Source organism: Psammomys obesus, unplaced genomic scaffold (assembly GCF_907164565.1).
Source record: "Psammomys obesus unplaced genomic scaffold, mPsaObe1.curated_primary_1811, whole genome shotgun sequence".
NCBI classification, from domain to species: domain Eukaryota; kingdom Metazoa; phylum Chordata; class Mammalia; order Rodentia; family Muridae; genus Psammomys; species Psammomys obesus.
The window spans coordinates 5,095,804-5,115,910 of NW_026596466.1; the positions used below are offsets into that span (position 1 = coordinate 5,095,804).

The window sequence follows — 20,107 nt, forward strand, 5'->3', positions numbered from 1 at the left end:
CGCGGAACCTGCCTAGCTGGTGCTGGAGGCGCGTGGCAGAGGTGTACGAGAGTGAACCTGCAGGTGCGTGGTCGGCGGGTGCGGGGGGTTTGCAGCCGCCGGGGAGACGGCGTCCTGGGGCTGGCTGTGCGTGTCTTCCTGGCCCTGGCCTTCCATCTAAGGAGAATGGATCTCCTTAGATCCATTCAGCCACCCACCTACCCATTTACCCCTATGGATACATGCATCCACCAATCCATTCGCCCACCCCTCCACCCACTTAAACGTTCACTCCTCATCCACCCACCTATCTATCCATCCATCCATCCACCCATCCACCCACCCATCCACCCATCCATTTATCCATCCACACACCCATCCACATCCTTCATCCACCCAGCCACTCATCCGTCCACCCACCCACCCACCCATCCATCCATCCATCACCCACCTATCCATCCGTCCGTCCATCCATCCATCCATCCATTCACCCACCCACCCACCCATCCACATCCTTCATCCACCCAGCCACCTCCTCATCTATCCATGCAGCCAACAGTCCTTCCATCCATTCTTACAAGTTTGGCCAAACACGGCTGTAATCTCAGCATCCTGGAGGCTGAGGCAGGAGAATTGCTGGCAGCTCCAGTCCAGCCTTGTTGACCGAGTGAGACACCGTTTCAAAAAAGCGAAAAGATTCTTTGGTTTCCTTTTATGTATTGGTGTCACTCAAGGCTCTGGGACGTAACAGGTCAGAACAGGAATCTTGGATCTAGGGAGCCGGGGTTCTGGCCTGGAGAAGATTAGTGGTCTCGGGTGGAGGCAGCTTTAGGAGGTCTGTTCGCTTCCCTGACCTTGTGGAGGCTTAGTCTTTCTGGTTTCTGCTGCTGCACTGCCTCCCCCAGGCTTACTCTTCTGTCTCCGAGGTGAGGTCAGAGATGCACACCGCCGCAGCCAGTTTCGTATGTAAGTCCCAGGAATCGAACTCAGGTTGTCAAGATGTGGGGCAAGCTTTTACCTGCTGAGAAGTCCTGCCCTGTCTTCTTCATATTTTAGTGGCTGCATGAAGCAGCCAGTGTCTTTGGTTTTTCATTTCCCAGATGACTAGTGAAGTTGGGCATCTTTTCATGTTCTTCAGTGTCTGTTGAAGATCTTTGCCCATTCTCAAATTCGCAGTGTGTGTGTGCCAGAGGTCAGCCTTAGGTGCTCACCAGAAGCCATCCACCTTTTATTTCTGTGACAGGGCCTCTCACTGGCCTGGAACTCACCTTAGGCGAGGCTGGCATGGAGCTCAGGTTGTCGGGCTCAGTGCCAAGTGCCTTCGCCTGCTGAGCCGTACTGCTGCCCCACCCCCATTCCCCACGTTAATCACCAGAGTTCTCACCTGGGGCGGCGGCGGTGTACCCCTTTAATCCCAGTGCTTCGGAGGCAGAGGCAAACGGATCCCTTTGAGTTTGAGGCCAGCCTGGTCTACAGAGGAGTTCCAGGACAGCCAGGGTTACCGAGAAACCATGTCTCGAAAACCAAAAAGTTCTTCTCAGGCACTACGTGCAAATTTCTTGTTATTCATGTGATTGGTAGACACGCCCCCCCATGCTCTGAGCTGTCTTTCTTGCCAGCACTGTTTGCTTGTTAGACGCTTTTAAATTTGTTTTATTATTGTAATTTTCTAAAAAATTGCTTATTTGTGTGTCTGTGTGTGTCTGTGTGTGTGTAACTGAGTGTAGGTATGTGTACCTTGTGTGTAGGGTCCCCTAAAGGTCAGAAGAAGCATCAGACCTCTCCTACAGCTGGAGTTCAAGTGGGTAAGAGCGCTTGCTTGCTGCAAAAGCTTGGAGACTTGAGTTCGATTCCCAGGACTTACATAAGAAGCTGGATACAGTGGTGTGCGTCGGGGGGGAGGTGGTGATAGAAGAGCTCCAGGCAGTTGTGAGCCACCATGTGGGTGCTGGGAACCGAACCCAGGTCCTCTGCACGAGTAGTAAGTGCTCTTAACCTCTGAGCCACTCCTCCAGCCCCTGTATACTCATTTTTAGTTGTGTGTGTCCAGAGGCGTTATAGTTGGTTGTGAGCCACCTGACACAGGGGCTGGGAACTGAACTTGGGTCTTCTCTAAGAGGTCTTAACCACTGAATCTCTCTCCAGCCCAAGGCAGAAGTTTTCAGTTGTGCTGTAGTCCAGGTTACGTTTTCGTAGACTGTCTAGTTGTTGGTATTTTACCTGAGTGTTCTCCAGGGCCATGAGGGTTCACCTCAGGAAATCTTAAGAATTTTAGGCTTGGCCCGCTAAATGCAGCTTTCCTCGCCTTCAATCCCGGCTCTCAGGAGGCAGAAGCAGGCAGAGCTCTGTGAGTTCAAGGTCAGCCTGGTCTACACTGTGAGACCCTGTATTGTGTATTTAGGCTTTGGCCCTTTTACATGCGGGGCTTGGTCTGTCCTGACTTAGTTCCCCATGGCTCTCCAGCTGTCTTCTGCTCATGGTGAATAGATCGCTCTTTGAATTGTCTTGGTACTCTCGTTGAAAGTCACTTGACCACGAACAAGAGCAGGTATTTTCTAGAACAAATACTCAGTTGCGAGCTGCTGTCCCATAGAACCCCATAGGGTAGAACCATCTCTTTCCTTCTTTTCGCAAATAGACTTCGTGATTGCCTCTTTAATGCGGACTTCCAGGGTGAGCTCAGGCCTCCTTCGCGACTAAGCAGTGTGCAAATATTTGCTGAACTTTTCTTATTTCTCTAACAAGGTAATTGGCTGGCGTCACCACCCTTATTTTCAGTGCCCCTGTGTCAACATTCTGTCCTTCTTTTAAGATTTCTTATTATACCGCTAATTGAAATTTGTAGCCTTTGGCTTCAAATATTCTTTTTCTTTTTTCTTTTCAAACAAGGAGGCTTAATTAAAAATATATAACGAGAGCTTGGAGTTTTCTGATTCTAAAGTAGTAACATTCTTTCCGTGTGCCGTCATCGGCCCCAAGCGGGCCAGGGATACCCTGATGCCCGCCAGCCTGGGCTGCAGGTCTGCTGGACATGCTCGAGGCTCTGCCCCACAGACAAGGGTTACATGGCTGCCCATCTGTTCTCTGGGTGTGCCCACGGCTTCTAGATCTCTCCTATCCTCCCCACTGTGCTGCTCCTTCCTCTCTTTTTCACTTTTTTTTTTTTTCTCTTCTTTTTCTCTTTTTCTGTTTTTGCATCTGGGACCTTTCTACCACTCAGTAGATCTCCAGCCCTATAATTATTATTATTTTTTGGAATGGGGGGTTGGTTTTTGGTTGTTTGAGACAGGGTTTCTCTGTGTAGCCCTATGTGTCCTGGGCTCACTCTGTAGACCAGCCTGGCCTCCAACTCACAGAGATTCACCTGCCTGTTTTCCAAGTGCTGGGTCATTGTTTTGTTTTAAGTTTTCACTTGTCCATTCTGAGCTGATCTCGAACATCTTATGGTCCTTCTACTACTGAGCCCCAAGTACTGGGGTTACAGATATGTGCCACCGTGGCCAGAGAGGCAGGCTCTTGGCTGAATAGTTTAGGCCAGCCATGGACTAGTGACAGTCCTCCTGCCTCAGCCTCCCAGGTGCTGGGATCACAAGTTCAATAACCGCCTAGGCTGCATAGTGAGCTGAAGAGGTCAGCCTGAACCAGTTAGCAAAACCCTGTCGCAAAGTCAAAGGGAAGGAAAACTTAGGCATTCATGTTAAAGGGGAACTCCTGGAAGACAGTGGCCATTGCTGAGCCACAATGCTGTGTGCTTTGGTCTTCTCTTAACTTTAATGTTTGATAGTTTGTATGTACGTGTGTTCATGCGTGTACACACATATGTGCACACATGTTGTATGTTCATGTGTGTACGCACACCTGAGCGCGTGTATGTGCAGGTGGGAGGACCATCGGGTATCTTTATTGATCTCCATCTTTTTTTTTTTTTAATTTTTAAATTTTATTTTGTTTTTTTTTTGAGACAGGTTTCTTTGTGTAGCCCAGGCTGACTGGAACTCACTCTGTAGACCAGGCTGGCCTCGAACTCACAGAGATCCCCCTGCCTCTGCCTCCCGAGTGCCGGGATTTGAGATGTAGTCTCTCGCTAAGCCTGGAGCTCACCAGTTCTGCTAGGCTGGACAGTGTGCTCGGAGGATGCTTGTGTCTCCACCTCACCTCCCCTGGCTTTTGCGCTGCCACACCTGACTTTTTTTTTTTTTTTTTTTTTTTTTTTAACTCCAGGACTCAAAGTTAAGCCCTCCTGGTTGCAAAGGAAACACTTGGTCATCAGCCATTGCTCTGGCTAGCTTCTTTAATTTAAAGCTCCGTTTGTATTACTCTGAGAAAGCGTCCTCTCCACCGTGTGTGACAACACAGCACTCTGTGACACCAGGCCTCTTCCTTCCTGCCATTGGTTGGCCTGTGCTGTCTCTTCCAGGATGGCAAAACACAAGAAGAAAGGTCCTGAAGACTCAGGGAAGAAGAGTAAAAAGCAGAAGGTAACTCCAGCAGAAGAGACGCCGAGTGCACCTGAAGCCAAGCCCCGCAAAGAGGCAGCCGGCCCCGAGGTAAGCAGTCACACGGGTCTGCTCGCCGCTTCCCGACGCAGCCATGAGACATGGCTGCTGCTCGGGCACCCACGTTTCCTGTGGACTGGCCAGGAGGAGGTCTGGGCGCTCGGGCCTCCTGCCTGTACTCCCAGGAAGTTTGCCGATTTGGTGTGTGCCTAGGGTCTAAAAATTCAAGAGCAGGGACTAGAGCGCTTGCCCAGCATGTGGGAGGCCCTGCACCAGAAAACAAACAGAATCCTCCATGTTTGTGAGAAAGCCTCACTCTTGTGTGTATCCTCACACCCCTGGTGCCTGTCTGGGGGTCAGTAGATGCCAGAGTCCAGGCTCTTCTTCTGTAATGACATTCCAGGGATCAAACTCAGGTTGTCAGTCAGGCTTGGCGGCAATCACCTTTACCCACTGAGCCATCCTAGGCCCAAATAACTGACTGTGGCACCACTGAGAGAGGGTGCGAGCATGGCCCAAGGTTACGTAGGCTTGTTTTTCACCGTGTAACTTGTGTTTGCCATGTGTCTGCAGATAACATCTAAATGTAAAGATTTTGGCTTGTTTGGTTTTTTTTACATTTGTTTATGTTTGCCTGCATGTACCTTCATGGTGTGTGTGTTTAGGTCAGAGGCTAACTCATGGAATTCAGTGCTTTCCCACCGTTGCTGACTGCAAGCACTGCTGAGCTATATCGCAGGCCATAAATGTGTTTCAATGTCAACATGTAAAGTCTTTTTGTTACCTTGGAACTTCTAGGTATTAAACTCTTTCATTGACAGTGAGCTTTTTTTTTTTTTTTTTTTTTTTTTTGTGCTTCAAGCCCTCTAGACACCATCAGATACTAATTTCCCAGATTTGTCAGTTAACATGAAATAAACTCTGGTCAGATCCAGATGCCATGGCTGGGCTTTGTGGGACTTGTAGTTCTCTGGTTACATAGCGCAAATAGGCCTCAAATCTGCAAACCCACCGCCTCTGAAGTGTGTGATTTTTATACCCGGCCTTTTCTATCCCACCACACTGGGGCTGGAACCCAGGGCCTGGCCCATGCTAAGTGGGAGCTCAGCTACATGCCTGGTCTCAGCCTCCCCACTTGCAGAAAACAGAATGTTTGCGCGAGAGCTGCCCCTGCCGTGGGCTTCAGGAAGTGCTCCAGGGTCTTCCTTGTGTTGCATCTTGGTCTTCAGGTCTTCCTTGTGTTGCATCTTGGTCTGATTCAGAGCCTGGAGTTTCCAGGAGAGCCGCAGGCTGTGTTTGCTTTTCTGGCTTTAGGAGCTCTAGCTGTTCCACGGGTCTCTGGAGGAGGCCCGAGCGCACTGGTCTTCTGGGGCAGGGGCTTCCTGGCAGCCTGGGCAGCAGGGGCCTGGCAGCAGGGGTCGGCAGCCACACTCCTGCTGAAAGGAAGCAGGAGAGATGACCAGGGCGCGGTCCTCGGCTGGGGGCAGCCCTTCTCTGTGCCACTGTGATGTAGGACTGTAGCTGGGTACTCAGGCCCTGAGATCCTTTTCTCATGTTTCTGGAAGCCAGTCTTGCATACAGAATGAGGCCTTATCCTGCTTAAGAATGCTGATCTCTGTGGACGAAAACATTTCTTCCTTCAGCTCTCATGGGAAATTGTCAGAAGGATGCGTCAGGCATATTTTTTAGAGGAAAAGTAGGGAGAGCTGAACCTAAGTGTTCAAGAAGGATGGGTCTCAAGGCCCGCAGCACTGCAGTCCAGTCACCCAGGAACTCATGGAAAAGTACTCTGTTGGTCTGGTCCTTTCCCCCTGTGGCTCCAGATGAACCTCTGGACTCTGCAGCAGGGAAGGAAGAAGCCTCTGTCCCTACTTGGGCCACTCCATTGTCCTCCTAGAACTGTCCATGTGGGGAGCTCCCAGGCCCTGTGCAGCCACTTCCCACAGTTCAGCGCTCTGTGCCTGCGCCAAGACCGCCCAAGTGTCCCCAAGTGCTGGGAACTTCATTGCCCCTTGGGGAGTGGTTTCCATGGAGCTCAAGTTCCACTTGGGGCTCTGGGCTCTGTAAAGCTGCTGCATGCTTGGGCCACGGCCCTCTGGGTCCTGGTGCCGAGGCCTAGAGGGCGTGGGCACCTTGCCCCAGCCTGTGCTTGCGCCAGCCCTGACCCTGAGCCCTGGAGAAGTGAGTGGTTTGTGGTTCTCCTGACAGGGAGAGAGTTCAGACACCCACCTGGCATCTTGGTTCCTGTTTTCTGGCTGCTAGTCTGAGAAAGCTCTGGCCATGTTGTCCCTGGATTCCCACAGGCAGCATGTCTGTGGGCCTTACCGTAGCCATCTTGTCTGTGTCTGCTGTGGGAAGTCCATCCTGGAGCCTAGGTTCTATCTCTGCCTCAGTCTTTCCAGACAGACTTCCCACAGCAGATCTGCGGATGAAGCTGAAGGTGGCACTTGCTCTCGGGAAGGGCGGATTGGACCCCAGGCTGGGCCACACTGGCTCGCTTGGCCCCCGTTTGAGCTGGGGCAAGCCAGCAAGTGGCTGTGTTTCAGAAACTGCCTCCTTCTCTCCCTGCATCATACAGTGAATGCTGGTGAAAGGGTGGTGGCAGTAGGTCAGCTGTGGGGACCAGACTGTCCCATCCCAGGACCAGTAGGGCTGGATGTGTAGTCATTGGAGAAGGGAACGAAGCCTCCCCTCCCCCACACACTTTGTTGTTGTTGTTCTTTTTGAGACTACGCTGTAGTTAGGGCCAGGATAATAATAAAGTACAGGAACATTGCCGTCTGGGGCCCTTGACTATGTTTGTTTCCTCTGCCAACCAAAGACTTAGAAGTCAGAACCCTTAGACACAGCAGGGCAGCCACGGGTGACAAACTTCATCACAAGGGCGAAGGTGGGACTCTGACATGTGTGCGCACACCACACCAAAGAATCTGACCATGGCCAGCCAGTGGCACTCAGGCCCCCTGGGGCACCTTTCTTGTCCACAGTGGGTCCTTCCTGGTGGGCTCAGGCTGCATGGAAGCCATCAGACCTGCTGGCTTTGCGGCTGGACTGCGGCTCTTCAGAAAGTCACGAGCATGTGGGCACAGCTTCTTAGGAGGCCATCTGGAAGGACTTGGGAGTCTTACAGCCTGGAGACCGCTGTGCTGAGACACTGCGCTGTGCTGGCCTGGGTGAGTGGTGCCAGTCTGCATGACAGCGGCCAGAAGCCGACTCACACTGCCAGCCTTTGCACTAACCGGGCTTAGAGGCTGACTCAGCACTCTGCACACCAGGCTGCGTGGGTTCCTTCGGGATGTTTGCCTTGGGAAACCTTGTCACGCCGGCCTGCCGCTGGCTGTGCTGTCCCCTGTGACCATTCTCTCCTCAGTGGTTGCAGGCGCCTGCTCTGGCGGTCCCTGCATTTGTTTCCCTGTACCATTTTGGACCTTTGGCCCATTTCTAGAGTACTGGGGTCTTGGGGACATGCCGTGGGCGTCTACGTGAGCCTCCATGTGCGTCAGCTCTCCAGGGAATTCCGGCACCAGGGTTGTTGTATCGTGGTGCTGGTGCATGCATCTGGGAACCAGTAACAGTGCCACAGCATACCCAGCAGGAGGCCGGGGGCTCTGATTGGCAGCCCCTCCGTGGCCGTGTGCTTATCTTAGTATCTGACAGTTGGCTCTGTTGTTTCAGTCTCCTGCACTAGCCTCCCTGTGCCGGGATTGCAGGCGTGAGCCACCTTGGGTGGTTCTTAGTGCTCAGCTGACAAGCACAGTCTGTTTAAAGGATGCGGCTTGCCTTGGGTTATAGAGCACTTGCTTAGTGCACACAAAGCCCTGCGCTCCATTGCCAGCTTGGCATAAACCAAATACACTGAGTGGTGCAAGCCTGTAATCCTGGCAGCCCTCAGAAGGCAGAGGCAGGAGGATCAGGAGCTCAGGGCTATCCTTGGCTATAGCAAATCGGAAGCCACTCTGAGTTACATGAGTCCTGCCTCAGGGGGTACTGTCTGCACAGGGACCTCCCCCGGTAAGTGTCCCCAAGTGGCCATCCTTAAACACACATACATATGGGTGACCCACGTACATATGGGTCAGCAGAATGTGTTTGTATATACATCTGTATGCTTCTGTGCAACAGTATTAAAGCAAAGGTTGTGAAGTTGAGAGGGAGGGTCCGGGGAGGAGCTGGTATCAGGAATGTGTGGGGTGGAAATGATAGGAAATTCTGGAATAATAATAAGTATTAAAAATAAAAGCAAGTAAAAAGATAAGCTATAAGAACACACACACATACACTCACAAATAAAAACCAAACCAGAAAGTTCCAAAGAAGGAAAAAACCACTAATACTCAAGAAATCCTAGACAGCAGCAGCAACAACAATGTTCATTTCTCATGTGATTTTACTTAGCGTTTCATGAACATCTGTCTTAACACTCATTGTCCATTCATCAGCTATCTTTGGCTGAGTGTTCAGCTTTTATTATTTTACTTTTATTTCATTTTGTCTAGCACTGGGATTGAACCTATGGTATGCTACGCTCAGCCTCTACGGCGAGCCCCGCCCCCAGCCCCTCACCAGGCATTCTAGGCAGGCGCCTTGCCACCCAGCTGCTCCCCAGCCTGGCAGGCTGTTGGCTGCACTGAGCAGGGCCTGTGGTTCGTGTTTCTGAGGTCCCGGGTGCGGAGGCCTCTGTAGCCAGGCACCTTCCTTGCCTGTACCCTCCAGCGACACCCAGCTGTGCTGCCACAGAATGCTGCTGCAGACGGGGGCCCTGCCCTGTGGGACTCCTGGCCCCCTAACTGGACAGCCCAGTGGTTGCTCCCCAGGGAGAGGATGGCCTGCCCGTGTGTCTCAGCAGCAGGGACTTCTCTCCCAGCCTGACAGGGCCGACCTGGCTTGCGGTGGGAAGGAGTGAGGGCCGTGTGTCCCTGCTGTTGGGAGGTTGCCAGGGGCACTGCTCTGCACAGGGCTCAGGAGATGTGGGGTCTGAGTGGTGCTTTGAAGAGCATCACAGCAGCACATGTGTCTTCACAGATGGGACTAAACACCACGGGGGTGCTGTGTTCAGGGTCCGTGACCTTCTGAGGTCATCCTAGCCCACAGGAGACAGGCTGCTGTCCAGGCTGCTGTGTATCACCAGCCGCTTGGCCTTCATCTTTTGTCTCCCTGGGGGGCTACTGCCAACTGATCTCCTGGTGGCAGCTGCTGGGTTAAGTGAGTACAAACCAAGATAAAGGGATCCTGCCTAGAAACCCCAGAGGAGCTTGGCGAGAGCTTGAATTCTAGTGGAGGCCAAAGACAGAGGCCTGTGCCGGCATGTCATGGATTGATGATGTCTGGGGCTGCAGCAGAACTGGCCTCAGGAAGCTGGCATCTGTGTAGCCTGTCTGCCGTTGCCTTCACACCGTGGAGCCGGCCCAACCTGGGATAATTTGGGTCGAAGCCCATGGGCCGAAGTGACAGTTGAAAACTTTGTAACTCTCATGTTGGGACCCGCCCATGCCAGGCTGGCAGTGACACTCAGGGTTGGGGGTGGGGTGGGCAGGGAGGAGGATACCATTGGGGCTTGCCCGCCGTTTCCCTAGAAATTATTTTTTTCAGATTCTGGTAGATTCTTAGGAAGTTGCAAAACTATACAGAAGGCGGTCCCAAGTACCCTTCACCCAGTTTCCTACAGTGACAGCTGGTGCCGTGTGTTGGGGCCCGCAGTGATGACGTCTGAGTCACAGGGCCTCAGGAGTTTGCCGTACCTTGTGTGTTTGTGTGAGCATGTTCCCGTGCAACCAGAGCGCACATGACACAGCCAACTGCCTTGGCCCTCATCCACTTACAGAGCCAGGGCTAAGGGCTTATGGGATCCTTGCTTTTGGGACTAAAACTGATGTAAGTGTTTGTGGCCGCAGGCTTTTGTTTCTGTGTGGTAGTGCCAGGGTGTAGTTCCTGCATGGTACAGTTTTTAGGAGTGCGCTTTTCTCTCCAGTGGGAATCACTAACCCTGAGCAAGTCAGATGTTCTCCGGGCCTGCAGCACCCTCCCTTTCTCTTTTGGCTGTGTGGGTCGCGGAGTTGTTGTTGTTCTTCTTCTTCTCTTAAGTTGGGGACTTGCTGGCCTAGAACTCACAGTTATCCACAGCCTGCCTCCCCCGAGTGTTGGGATCAAAGGCATGTACCACCAGACCTGGTTTATGCGGTGCATCTTTATCTCTTTCTTCTGGGGCTTTTAGGGGTGGCCACCATGCGACCCCACTCAGAGCCAGCAGTTTGGCGTTCGCCAGCCTCTGCCCAAGCTCAGGAGCCTCTCCGTCTTTGTCCCCAGCCCTGGGTCAGGTCAGTGGAGGAGCTGGTGGCCAGTTGTCCTCACTGTGGAAACCTGACAGTGCTCACTCTGCTCCAAAGAAAACAAGACCCACCCCTCCCCAGCCCCATGCCGTCTGTGTCCCGAAGTGTGCACTGCTCTGAGTGTGCGCCTCGGTCAGCCAGGGTGGTGTTTCTGTGCTGCGCGTCCTCAAGCCTGATAGAGAGTAACCCAGCCAACGTAACTGGAAAATGTCTGTTGTTTTTCCTGAGCTGCACATGATCGATGTAAAAATAATTAGCAAGTGCAGAAAAGTGCACAGGAGAAGCGAAGAGCAGTTCTGTCTCCTTGGGGTGCACTATGGCGGAGTTTTGGAGTGTTCAGTGCCCGGTACCGTCTCTGTGGTGTGCGTGGGAGAGTGTGAACCGCGCACCAGCCTGGGCATTGTCGTGAACATACTCTGTGCCCTGCTTCCCATTGACAGGGCTCCATTTCACTCTCTTCCCTCCTTCCCTTTAGTCTTCTCTCTATTATGTTTTATTATGGTTGTTTTTTTGAGACAGGATCTTGCTGGGTTGGAACTCACAGAGATCTGCATGGCTTGGCCTCCTGAGTACTGGGGTCAAAGGCGTGCACCCGGCTCTCTTTTCTCTTCTGCTTGTCTGCTCGCTTGTGTGTATGAACATAGATATGGTGTGCCAAGGGTAGAGGTTGGTGTCGGCTGTCTGCCTCAGTCATACTTCATCTTGTTTTTGAGACAGAATCGCTCACTGAACCCAGAGCTTGCTGATTGGCTAAACTAGCTGTCCATCAAATCCTAGGGCTCCCTCTCCACCTATCCAGTGCTGGGGCTAAAGGCCCACGCACAGCCACACACAGCCTTTTTTTTTTTTTTTAACTTGAGTGCTTGGGATCCAGACTCAGTTCCTCATGCTTGTAGCACGGGGGCTTTACCAGCTGAGGCATCTTCCCAGCTGCCCTTCCTCTCAGTTTTTGACACGGTTTTTATTCTTCCAGGCTGTTCCGGCATTGTGATCCCCCTGTCTCAGTGCCCTGTGTGAAAGGATGACTGGTGTGCGCACCTCCCCTCAGTCTTGTCTTCAGAGTGTGAATCACAGTGTGCAAGTGTGCTCTGGTTGCAGGCCAGCCCACGGCCTCTTGTAGGGCACCCAATAAACTACTATTATTATTAATATTATTATTATTATTTTGATGTGAATTACAGAATCCTAGCTCCTTTCTGGCCCAGAGATATTCAAGACTGAGAGCGGAAAATCACTCATGTAGATTCGGGATCCCAGGAGTATAGCACGTTTTGGTACAGGACCCAAATTTGTCCCATCTCCACCATGTGGGAAGGCCCCGTTGGGAAGTTTTGTGTGGGCCAGGGGAATTCATGGACCCCACAGGAGGCAGAAGAGTACATTCCACAACAGGAAAGCAACCCGGCTGTAAGCCAGCCGGCCAGGCAGATAACAGAGTTCAGGAGCCTGGGCCCAGGGCGGTCAAGGCATTTGTAAGCCCAGCTCATAAGAGGTAGGGTTGAAGAATCAAACAGAATCGCTGGAAGCCAAGTACAAGCGTGGAAGCTGACATGAGCAGTGAGGTCAGAGACGAGACGGGGCTGGAGAGAGCGTGCGAATGTGGAGTGCAGCTGGGGGGAAGTCCCCGAGAGGGCAGGTGTGCGGAAGCAGGTGTGAGGAGAGGTGGACAGAGAGAGTGGCCGGCCGGCCCAGCAGGGCAGAGCGGAAGAGGTGCAGCGGTTTCCAGACGGACATGCTGAGGTTTGAGGAATTTGTGAAAGACTGTGTCAGATATCCATAAGAAACGGAGGAAGTTCACACCTGCCCACACTGAGTGAATTAGTAGGGTGTCAGAAGAATGACATTGGATCAGAGAGATGGCTCAGTCAGTACAGTGCTTGCCACATAATAAACCATGGGGGGCTGAGTCCTGCCCCCCCTCCCAGAGCCCATGTGGAAAGCTTGGCACGTGGGGGAGGGGACTGGTGAGAGGGATCAGGAGGTACAGGCCCTTGCCCTGAGTTTGTTCTCAGGTCAACATGGAAGGAGAGAGACCAACTCAACGAAACAAACTCTGGGTGACCTGTGCGCCCCTCCCCCACCGCAATACAATGAAATAAAGTTTATCCTAGAAGTTCCAGGCAGGGGAGTCTGGCCAGCAAGGAAAGGGAAAGAGAGAGGGAGACATTCTGCCCTGCTGAATGCTGGGCTTTTGTTGGGTTGGTTAGGGGCCTCCAGGAGCTCTGTCCTGTGGTTTGTCTAGCTTTTCTTCATCCATTTCGGTAGTGTTGGGCACAGAACGCAGGACCTGGCAACGCCAGTCAAGCCCTCTACCAACTGAGCCCAGTTACAGAGCAGCCACATTCTTAATTTTTCAGGCCAAGGGTGTCCTGTGGCCCCCGGGCCCGGTCACTGCCCTGCTCTGGGCCTGGAAACCTGCGTGGGTCCAGCTTTCGAATGAAGGAGGTGCTGGTGGGAAAAGGCCCCACTCTGCCTTCAGGGCAGGCCTGGAGACGCTCTCTTCTCATGGATGCCCGGCTGGGTAAGGGTACGGTTCCAACCAGGCTGTGTGCAGTGGGGAAAGAGGCTCCGCTGGGTGATGAAGGTGGTTCTTAGAAGCTTCGGGTCTCTAGGAGTTGGGGACTAATGAAGTGTTTTTTCCATGTCCTGAAGCCAGACAGAAAGAGATGAAAAGCAGAATGGGTGTGTCTCCCTCCTTCCCCCATCCCCTAGGAATTCCACAAATCATTCTGTGGAAAGACAATGATGTCAGGCCTTGGCATGGTATGAGGCTGGCTCCTTCACGGGGCATTGCTGGCAAGCAACTGCTGAAAAGGCCTGCTCTGCCTTGGGGTGATTCCTCAAAGAGGGGCTGCTGCGCTTAGCTGTTGAGATTCGACCTCCTTCCCCGTCTCCGAGTGGAAGAGGAAGGGTGCCCAGCTGAATATCATATCTGCATTTGGGGGAGAGATTACTTGTTTTTTCTCCGTGTGTGTGTGTGTGTGTGTGTGTGTGTGTGTGTGTGTGAGAGAGAGAGAGAGAGAGAGAGAGAGAGAGAGAGAGACTTTTCTTTAGTAGGTTTCCTTGTTCACTACTATGAATACCAGGCTAGCTAGCTGGTCTGTCCGCTGCTGGGCCCTCTTGTCTCCGCTTCCCACCTCCACCGGCGTGCTGGCATTACAGATGGGTGCTGTACGGCCAGCTTTGTACATGTGTCCTGGGCACGCAGGCACAGGTCCTCCTGCTTGCCCTTTACCTGCTGAACCGTTTTGTTTTCATGACAGTTTCACACTGGCAAGGCTGACCTTGTATTCTCGACCCTCCTTTCCCCTCCTCTTTCCAGAACCCCTGCTGAATGCTGGGCTTTTGTTGGGTTGGTTAGGGGCCTCCAGGAGCTCTGTCCTGTGGTCTGTCTAGCTTTTCTTCATCCATTTCGGTAGTGTTGGGTAGCACAGAACGCAGGACCTGGCAACACCAGTCAAGCCCTCTACCAACTGAGCCCAGTTACAGAGCAGCCACATTCTTAATTTTTCAAAACAAAGCTTCCTGCCCCCGTTAAAATAAAATGAACCATTGTAAAAGTACCAAAAAACATGGAAAAGTTTGTACCGTATATCTTATATCCTTTTTGTCATTTTCTCCTCAGGCGTGGCTGACCGTGCCTGCTTCACGCTGAGCTTTGTCACAGACTTCGTCTGTGCCCAAAGCACAGCTGATCACACTTTTAGAACAGGGATTTTTTTTTTTTAATTTTTGAAGAATTTCTTTAATGTGAATGCTTGTTTTACCTGCATGTGTCTGTGCAGCATGTTGCAGTGCCTGCAGAGGCCAGAAGAGGGCGCTGGATGCCCTGGAACCTGATAGTTGTATATGGTCATGTGGGTGCTGGTACTTGAACCCAGGTCCTCTGCAGCCAGTGCTTTTTGACCGCTGAGCCTGCTCTCTGGCCCTCGAACTCTGTTGGTTTTGGGGCTGAGTGAATTAGTTACTTATCTCAACTTGTTCACAAAATACCTGGCAATTGGGCAACTTAAAGGAGGAAGGGTTTATTTGAATTCCGGGTACAGTCCACTGTGGTGGGGAGACGCAGTGGCGGGAGTGTGAGATGCCTGGTCACCTGAGATACGCAGGCGGCAGGTGAATGCTGGTGCCCAGTTCCAATTTTCCTTTTTACTCAGTCCAGGACCCCAGTCTGTGGGATGGCGCCACCCACATTCAGGCTGAGTCCGCCTTCTCCCAAGTGACCCTCTCTAGAAACCTCTCTTCGCAGGCAGTCGTTGCCAGGCACTTGGCTCCTAGATGATTCTGCCTACTGTCAACTTGCCGGTCAAGATTAACTGCCAGAACATAAATGGCCAAGGTGACACTGAGACACGTGGGCCAGCAGCCGAAGTGTCTCGTTCGCAGGCACCAGGGTGTGTCCCGTCCCGGAAGCAGCCGGGTGGCCTGGGCTAATGCCTTGAGCTTTCATTCGGGCAAAGCTGCGCACAGCCTGATGGCAGCCCGGCCCGGCTTCCGGTCCAGCCTGTCCTTCAGAGGCCTGCTCTTCCTCTTGGCCCTGGGTGGGTGTGCCGTGAGTTACTGTCTTAAAGGCTATTGGACACGTGATGTCTTGTTTCTGCGTCTGTAGTGCCACACTTTATCCCTCCAGGTGCTCGGACTCCGTTTGTGGTGGGTCCATCTTCTCTCCCGAGCGTTCTGCGCCGCTCTGAGGGCTTGCTGCGTCTCGGCTGTTCCCCTTCCTCCGTAGATTGCACAGACTATAGAATGCGTCCTGTGTGGGGCAGTCCGCCGGGTGGTTTCACCTTCTCGGTGGCTCTGAGGCCTCACAGGCCCTGGCTGAAGCCAGGCAGCTGAGCCCAGGGACGCCCTGATGCTCACAGGCGGTGTGGGCCCCGCCCGCCCCGCCCGCCCCGCACAGGCGCTCCAGGAAGCTCTCCTGTGTGGAGACTCAAATACCAGGATGAGGGGTGCAGGCTTGCGTGTTTGTACAGTCATTTCAGAATTATTCTTGTAACGGCATGGAAAGATTTCCCAGGGTGGAGCGTCCACAGCTGGGAAAACAGTTGTGGCTTTGAAGACACTTTCCCAGGAACTGAGCTCGCATCTCCCGCTGTTCAGAGCACGAACTGGCTGTGTCTGGCTTTGCTTGCGTAGCTCCAGGAATGGCTACTGGCAAGCCCAGTGGGTGCCCTGTCGGGAGCTTTTGGTGACTTGATGAGGGCTGCTTTTCACTGCCCAGTTGCCATCTGGGTGTGACAGGTGCTTGTCCGAGTGAGACTGGGTCTCAGGGTCACGTAGATGACTGACTGAGCATGGGGAAGGTGTGGCCTTCGGGAGCCCGGTAAGCCTCTCGAGGCCACTAACCTCTCCGTGGTGGGTGGAGGTTCTTTCAGCATTCCCTGGTGATGGGGGTTGTTCCCTTGCTGTGGTGAAATTTCCCCCAGAAGCCACGTGAGGGAGGAAGGGTTTATCTGGCTCCTGGTTTGAGTGTCGTCACAGTAGGAAGGCATGGAGGCAGAAGGAGGCGGCTGCTCACATTTTGCATCTGGAGTCAGGAAGCTGGATGAGTGTTTTTTTCTTCTTGTTCCCTTGTTTGTTTTTATTTTTCTAGACAGGGTTTCTCTGTGTAGCCCTGGCTGTCCTGGAACTCGCTTTGTAGACCAGGCTGACCTCGAACTCATAGAGATCTGCCTGCCTCTGCCTCCCGAGTGCTGGGATCATGGGTGTGCACCACCTCTTTTTACTTTTTATTTCACTTTTTATCTTATCCTTTTTGCTCATCCCCGCTCCTGAGTAAGAATTTAGAATTAGTGTGAGAGTTTCAGTTGGTGTAATCCTCCTCTCAGCCCCTTCTAGACCTGGCAGGCTCACTCAGAGCTTCCTCTCCTAGGTGTGCTAGGCCCTAACAAGCCAAGGGTGGCAGCTAGCGCCCTCCTCGAGGACTGTTAAAGCCAAAGCAGACTGGGCCTTGCCATGAGTGTTTGCTCCTGGTTCCATGGCCCTGGGCAGGAGCCCTGCCTGTGCTCAGAACAGCTGGGCGCTCTTGTGGCAGGCTCTGTGGCCTTGGTTCAGGCCGTTCGGCTGATTGCTGGACTCCTGAGAGGGGACACAGGAGATGATAGCATGGGACTAGTTACAGGTGATACTGAGGTTCCCAAGCCTGGCACCCTCACAAGATCTGTCCTCGCCCCTCAGATGTCCAAGGCCAGGAGCTGGACAGGCAGATATGGAGGCTTGATGTTCCAAACTTTCTAGAAGCCAGAGATTCCCTTTTGCCTGGGGATTCTCACTCTAGGTTATTCCGCTCAGGTACTGGGGTGGCTTCCCCTGGGCTCCTGGCAGGTTGGGTGGCGGTGGCAGCAGGCAGTAACAGGGGTGGCCCTGCGCAGTTCCAGCTCTCATGCAGGTCTTGGTATCGGGACCTTTTGACCCACAGGGACAGGCTTGCAAAGCCCTTGGGTCTCAGGTAACAGGGCTGCCAGCACTTAAGGCTTGGCAGCTCTCTGGGGTGCCAGCCACCAGGGCCTGAGGTTTCTCATCCTCAACTCTGCCCAGCCTTCACTGTCTTCACCTCCGCTCCTGTGGTGTCTGCCCGACCACTCAGCAGAGCTCTTTAGCCTCTTGATGTCACTGTTGGTTTCCTTTCTTTGTGGTACCAGCCCAGCCCATTCTCCTAAGGATGAAGAAAGACTAGTGCTGGAGAGAAGCCCTTCCTGGCCTAAAGCTATACCACCGGAAGCTGCTGGGTGATGGTGGGGGGACATCTTTGGGCATGCCCCAAAGTGAGCCTACCAGCCTGCTTCTATAGCCATAGGGGGCTGTCTGCACCAATCACAGCGAACCTTTATGCAAATGAAGCCTGTTTCCACCAATCTGGGCTTTCATGGAGCTACCTGGCGGGCACACCCCTCCGTCTTGGGTAGGAAAGGCTGCCAGGCCATTGAGAGGTCACTGACAGCTGGCCCGGGCTGTTTGCACCTGGACTGGCAGTGGCAGAGTGTTGGTGGCTCGTCGGCAGAAACCGGCTGTAATGGGGCATTCCAGCTGGCCCTGTGACACCTGCTCTGAAGGCCATCGGGATGCTGGAGAAGGGACAACTGTCAAAAAACTACCCTATCTCACTTTAAAGAAGAGCTTAAGGTTGGGAGATGGCTCCTTCTGGAAGGTGCTTGGTGTGTAAGCATGAGGACCTAGGTTTGGTCCCGAGCACCCATTTAAAAGTCCAGACATGGTGGTGTGTGCCTGGAAGCCCAGGGCCGGGAGAATCCTGGGGCTCACTAGCTGCCTCGTTACGCTGAACTGCTGAGCGCCGGGTCCAGGGAGAGACCCTATCTAAAAACAGTAAGGTGGGGAATGTTTGAGGAGCAGATCCACCGTCGATTTCTGGCTTCCACACACACTTCACACTGAAAAGAAATCCACAATAAAGACTTATAACATCGGCAGTTAGGACGCTCGAACCATGTTCGGCTCTTGCCCCAGGGCGCCCGGTTTCTCTGCCCTCCCCCACACCCCCGGCTGAGCAGTAGGAATGCATTTGCTATTATTAAATTAGGTCGTAAGTGAGAGCGTCTGACCAGCTCACGGCTTGGGAAATCGAGCTTGAGCAGGTCTACAGTCCAGCCTGTGCCACCGGGAACTAGAAGTGTGACTCGAGGGCGGGTTGTGATGACAGCTCTCTCAGCTCAGGTGCTCCGAGACCGTGCTTTGAAAAAAGTATTCACTGTCGTTTGTGTGTGAGCACGCTTGCGTGTATACGTGCTAACCATGCCACAGCAGGTTAGGGTATAACTTTGTGGTCAGGGGATAACTTTGTTGAGTGCTCTCCTTCAGCGTCACATTGGGTCTAGGAGGTCAGACCCGGGTGTTGGGCTTATGGGGCAAGCACCGTGACCTGCCACCCCCTCTCGGTGGCTCCAAAATGCATTTTCCCAGGCGATGTCGTGTTGTTCCGCCCCTGTGGCACAGATGCTGCCGGGAGGTTCGAGCGCGTGTGTGTGTGGGCTGGAGCATCCGTGTGTGTTTGTGTGTGTGTGTGTGTGGGGGCTGGAGCATCCGTGTGTGTGTGTGGGGGGGCTCTCGCATCCCTCCTGACCCAGTGCCAGCTGTGCCCTGCTGTGCCAGGATCCTGCCCGCTGACGTCCTGTTGGCCTCCTGGGGCAGCTCTTCGCCCAGCTGCCCCGTGGGTCCTTGTGCTGCTGCTTCTGTCCGGGTTCCCTCCAGCGCGTGTCGCCAGCGTGTCTGGAGGGAAGTGTGGATTTGCATCGGGGGACAAAGGCTGGCGATGTTTCATGCATATAAACTGACTTTTCCTTGCCGCTCATGTTTTGTCAGAAATCCAATCTGTGGTATTTTCTGTCCCTCCTCAGGACAAACAGTTGTGCCCGAAGCACTGCTCTGTCACTTTGCTCAGACATGAGATTGCTGTGTGGGACTTTACTAGAACCAGGGCTGTGGTGTGACTTCACTGAGAGTGAGGCCCTGGCCTGGCGTGCAGGCAGCCCTGAGTTCTCCCCGGCCAGCATGTGGATGCTGTTATCACAGCACGGGGGCGGGTAGAGGAGGGTCAGTCGGTCCTGGTCATCCCTGGTACTTAGAGTTTGAAATTGGCTCTACCTCAAAAACGGAGGTGAGGTGATAGAACTGTAAGGAGCAAATTGGGGGCCTCCTTTTCCCTGGCTGGACACAGGCGCCGAAACATCTCATCCTGGAGGTGAGCCTCTGTGTAGAAGACAGATTGGGTGCCTTCCAAAATCACTCTCCACCTTCCTATTAAGATTTCATCTTTACTTTTTAGGGGAGAGAGAGAGAGGGGGGTGGGGAGAGAAAGATTTCATCTTTACTTTTTAGGGGAGAGAGAGAGGGGGGGGGGGAGAGAGAGGGGGGGAGGTGTCTTTGGAGTCCAGAAGAGGGCGTCTGATCTCCTGGAGCTGGAGAAACAGCGGTTGTGAGCCACTCACTGTGATGTTGGGAACCAAGCTCAGGACCTCAGCAACAGCAGTAGGAACTTCTCTGAGCCATCTTGCCAGCCCCTCTTAATTAGTTAATTTGAGACAGGTTCTCTCCCTGAACCTACAGCTCATGGATTTGACTCGACCGGCTGGCCAGCAAGCCCCAGGGATCTTCCCATCTCCGCTTCCCCGGTGCTAGGATTACACGAACATGTCACACCTAACTTTTTACGTGGGCGTCGGGCATCCAGAGTCAGGCACTCGTGCTTGGGTGGCAGGCATTTTTACTGAGCTATCTCACCGGACTCTCATCATAATTGTTATTTATGTGAGGTAAGGTCTTCTCACTGAACCTGCAGTTCACTGACCCAGC

At 53.2% G+C, this 20,107-nt stretch overlaps 1 protein-coding gene across 2 annotated transcripts in view; it reads left to right on the forward strand.

Annotated features, from left to right (window-relative positions):
• CUNH7orf50 (chromosome unknown C7orf50 homolog) overlaps positions 1–20,107 on the forward strand; it is a 94,727-nt gene continuing 74,620 nt past the window's right edge. The window contains exons 1-2 of one of the 2 annotated variants that reach the window (XM_055598489.1): positions 1–63; positions 4,201–4,526. In XM_055598489.1, the coding sequence (XP_055454464.1) occupies positions 4,398–4,526 (129 nt within the window). In that variant the 5' untranslated portion in view covers positions 1–63; positions 4,201–4,397. The remainder of the gene's footprint in view (positions 64–4,200; positions 4,527–20,107) is intronic. The other variant, XM_055598490.1, reaches the window with a different exon arrangement.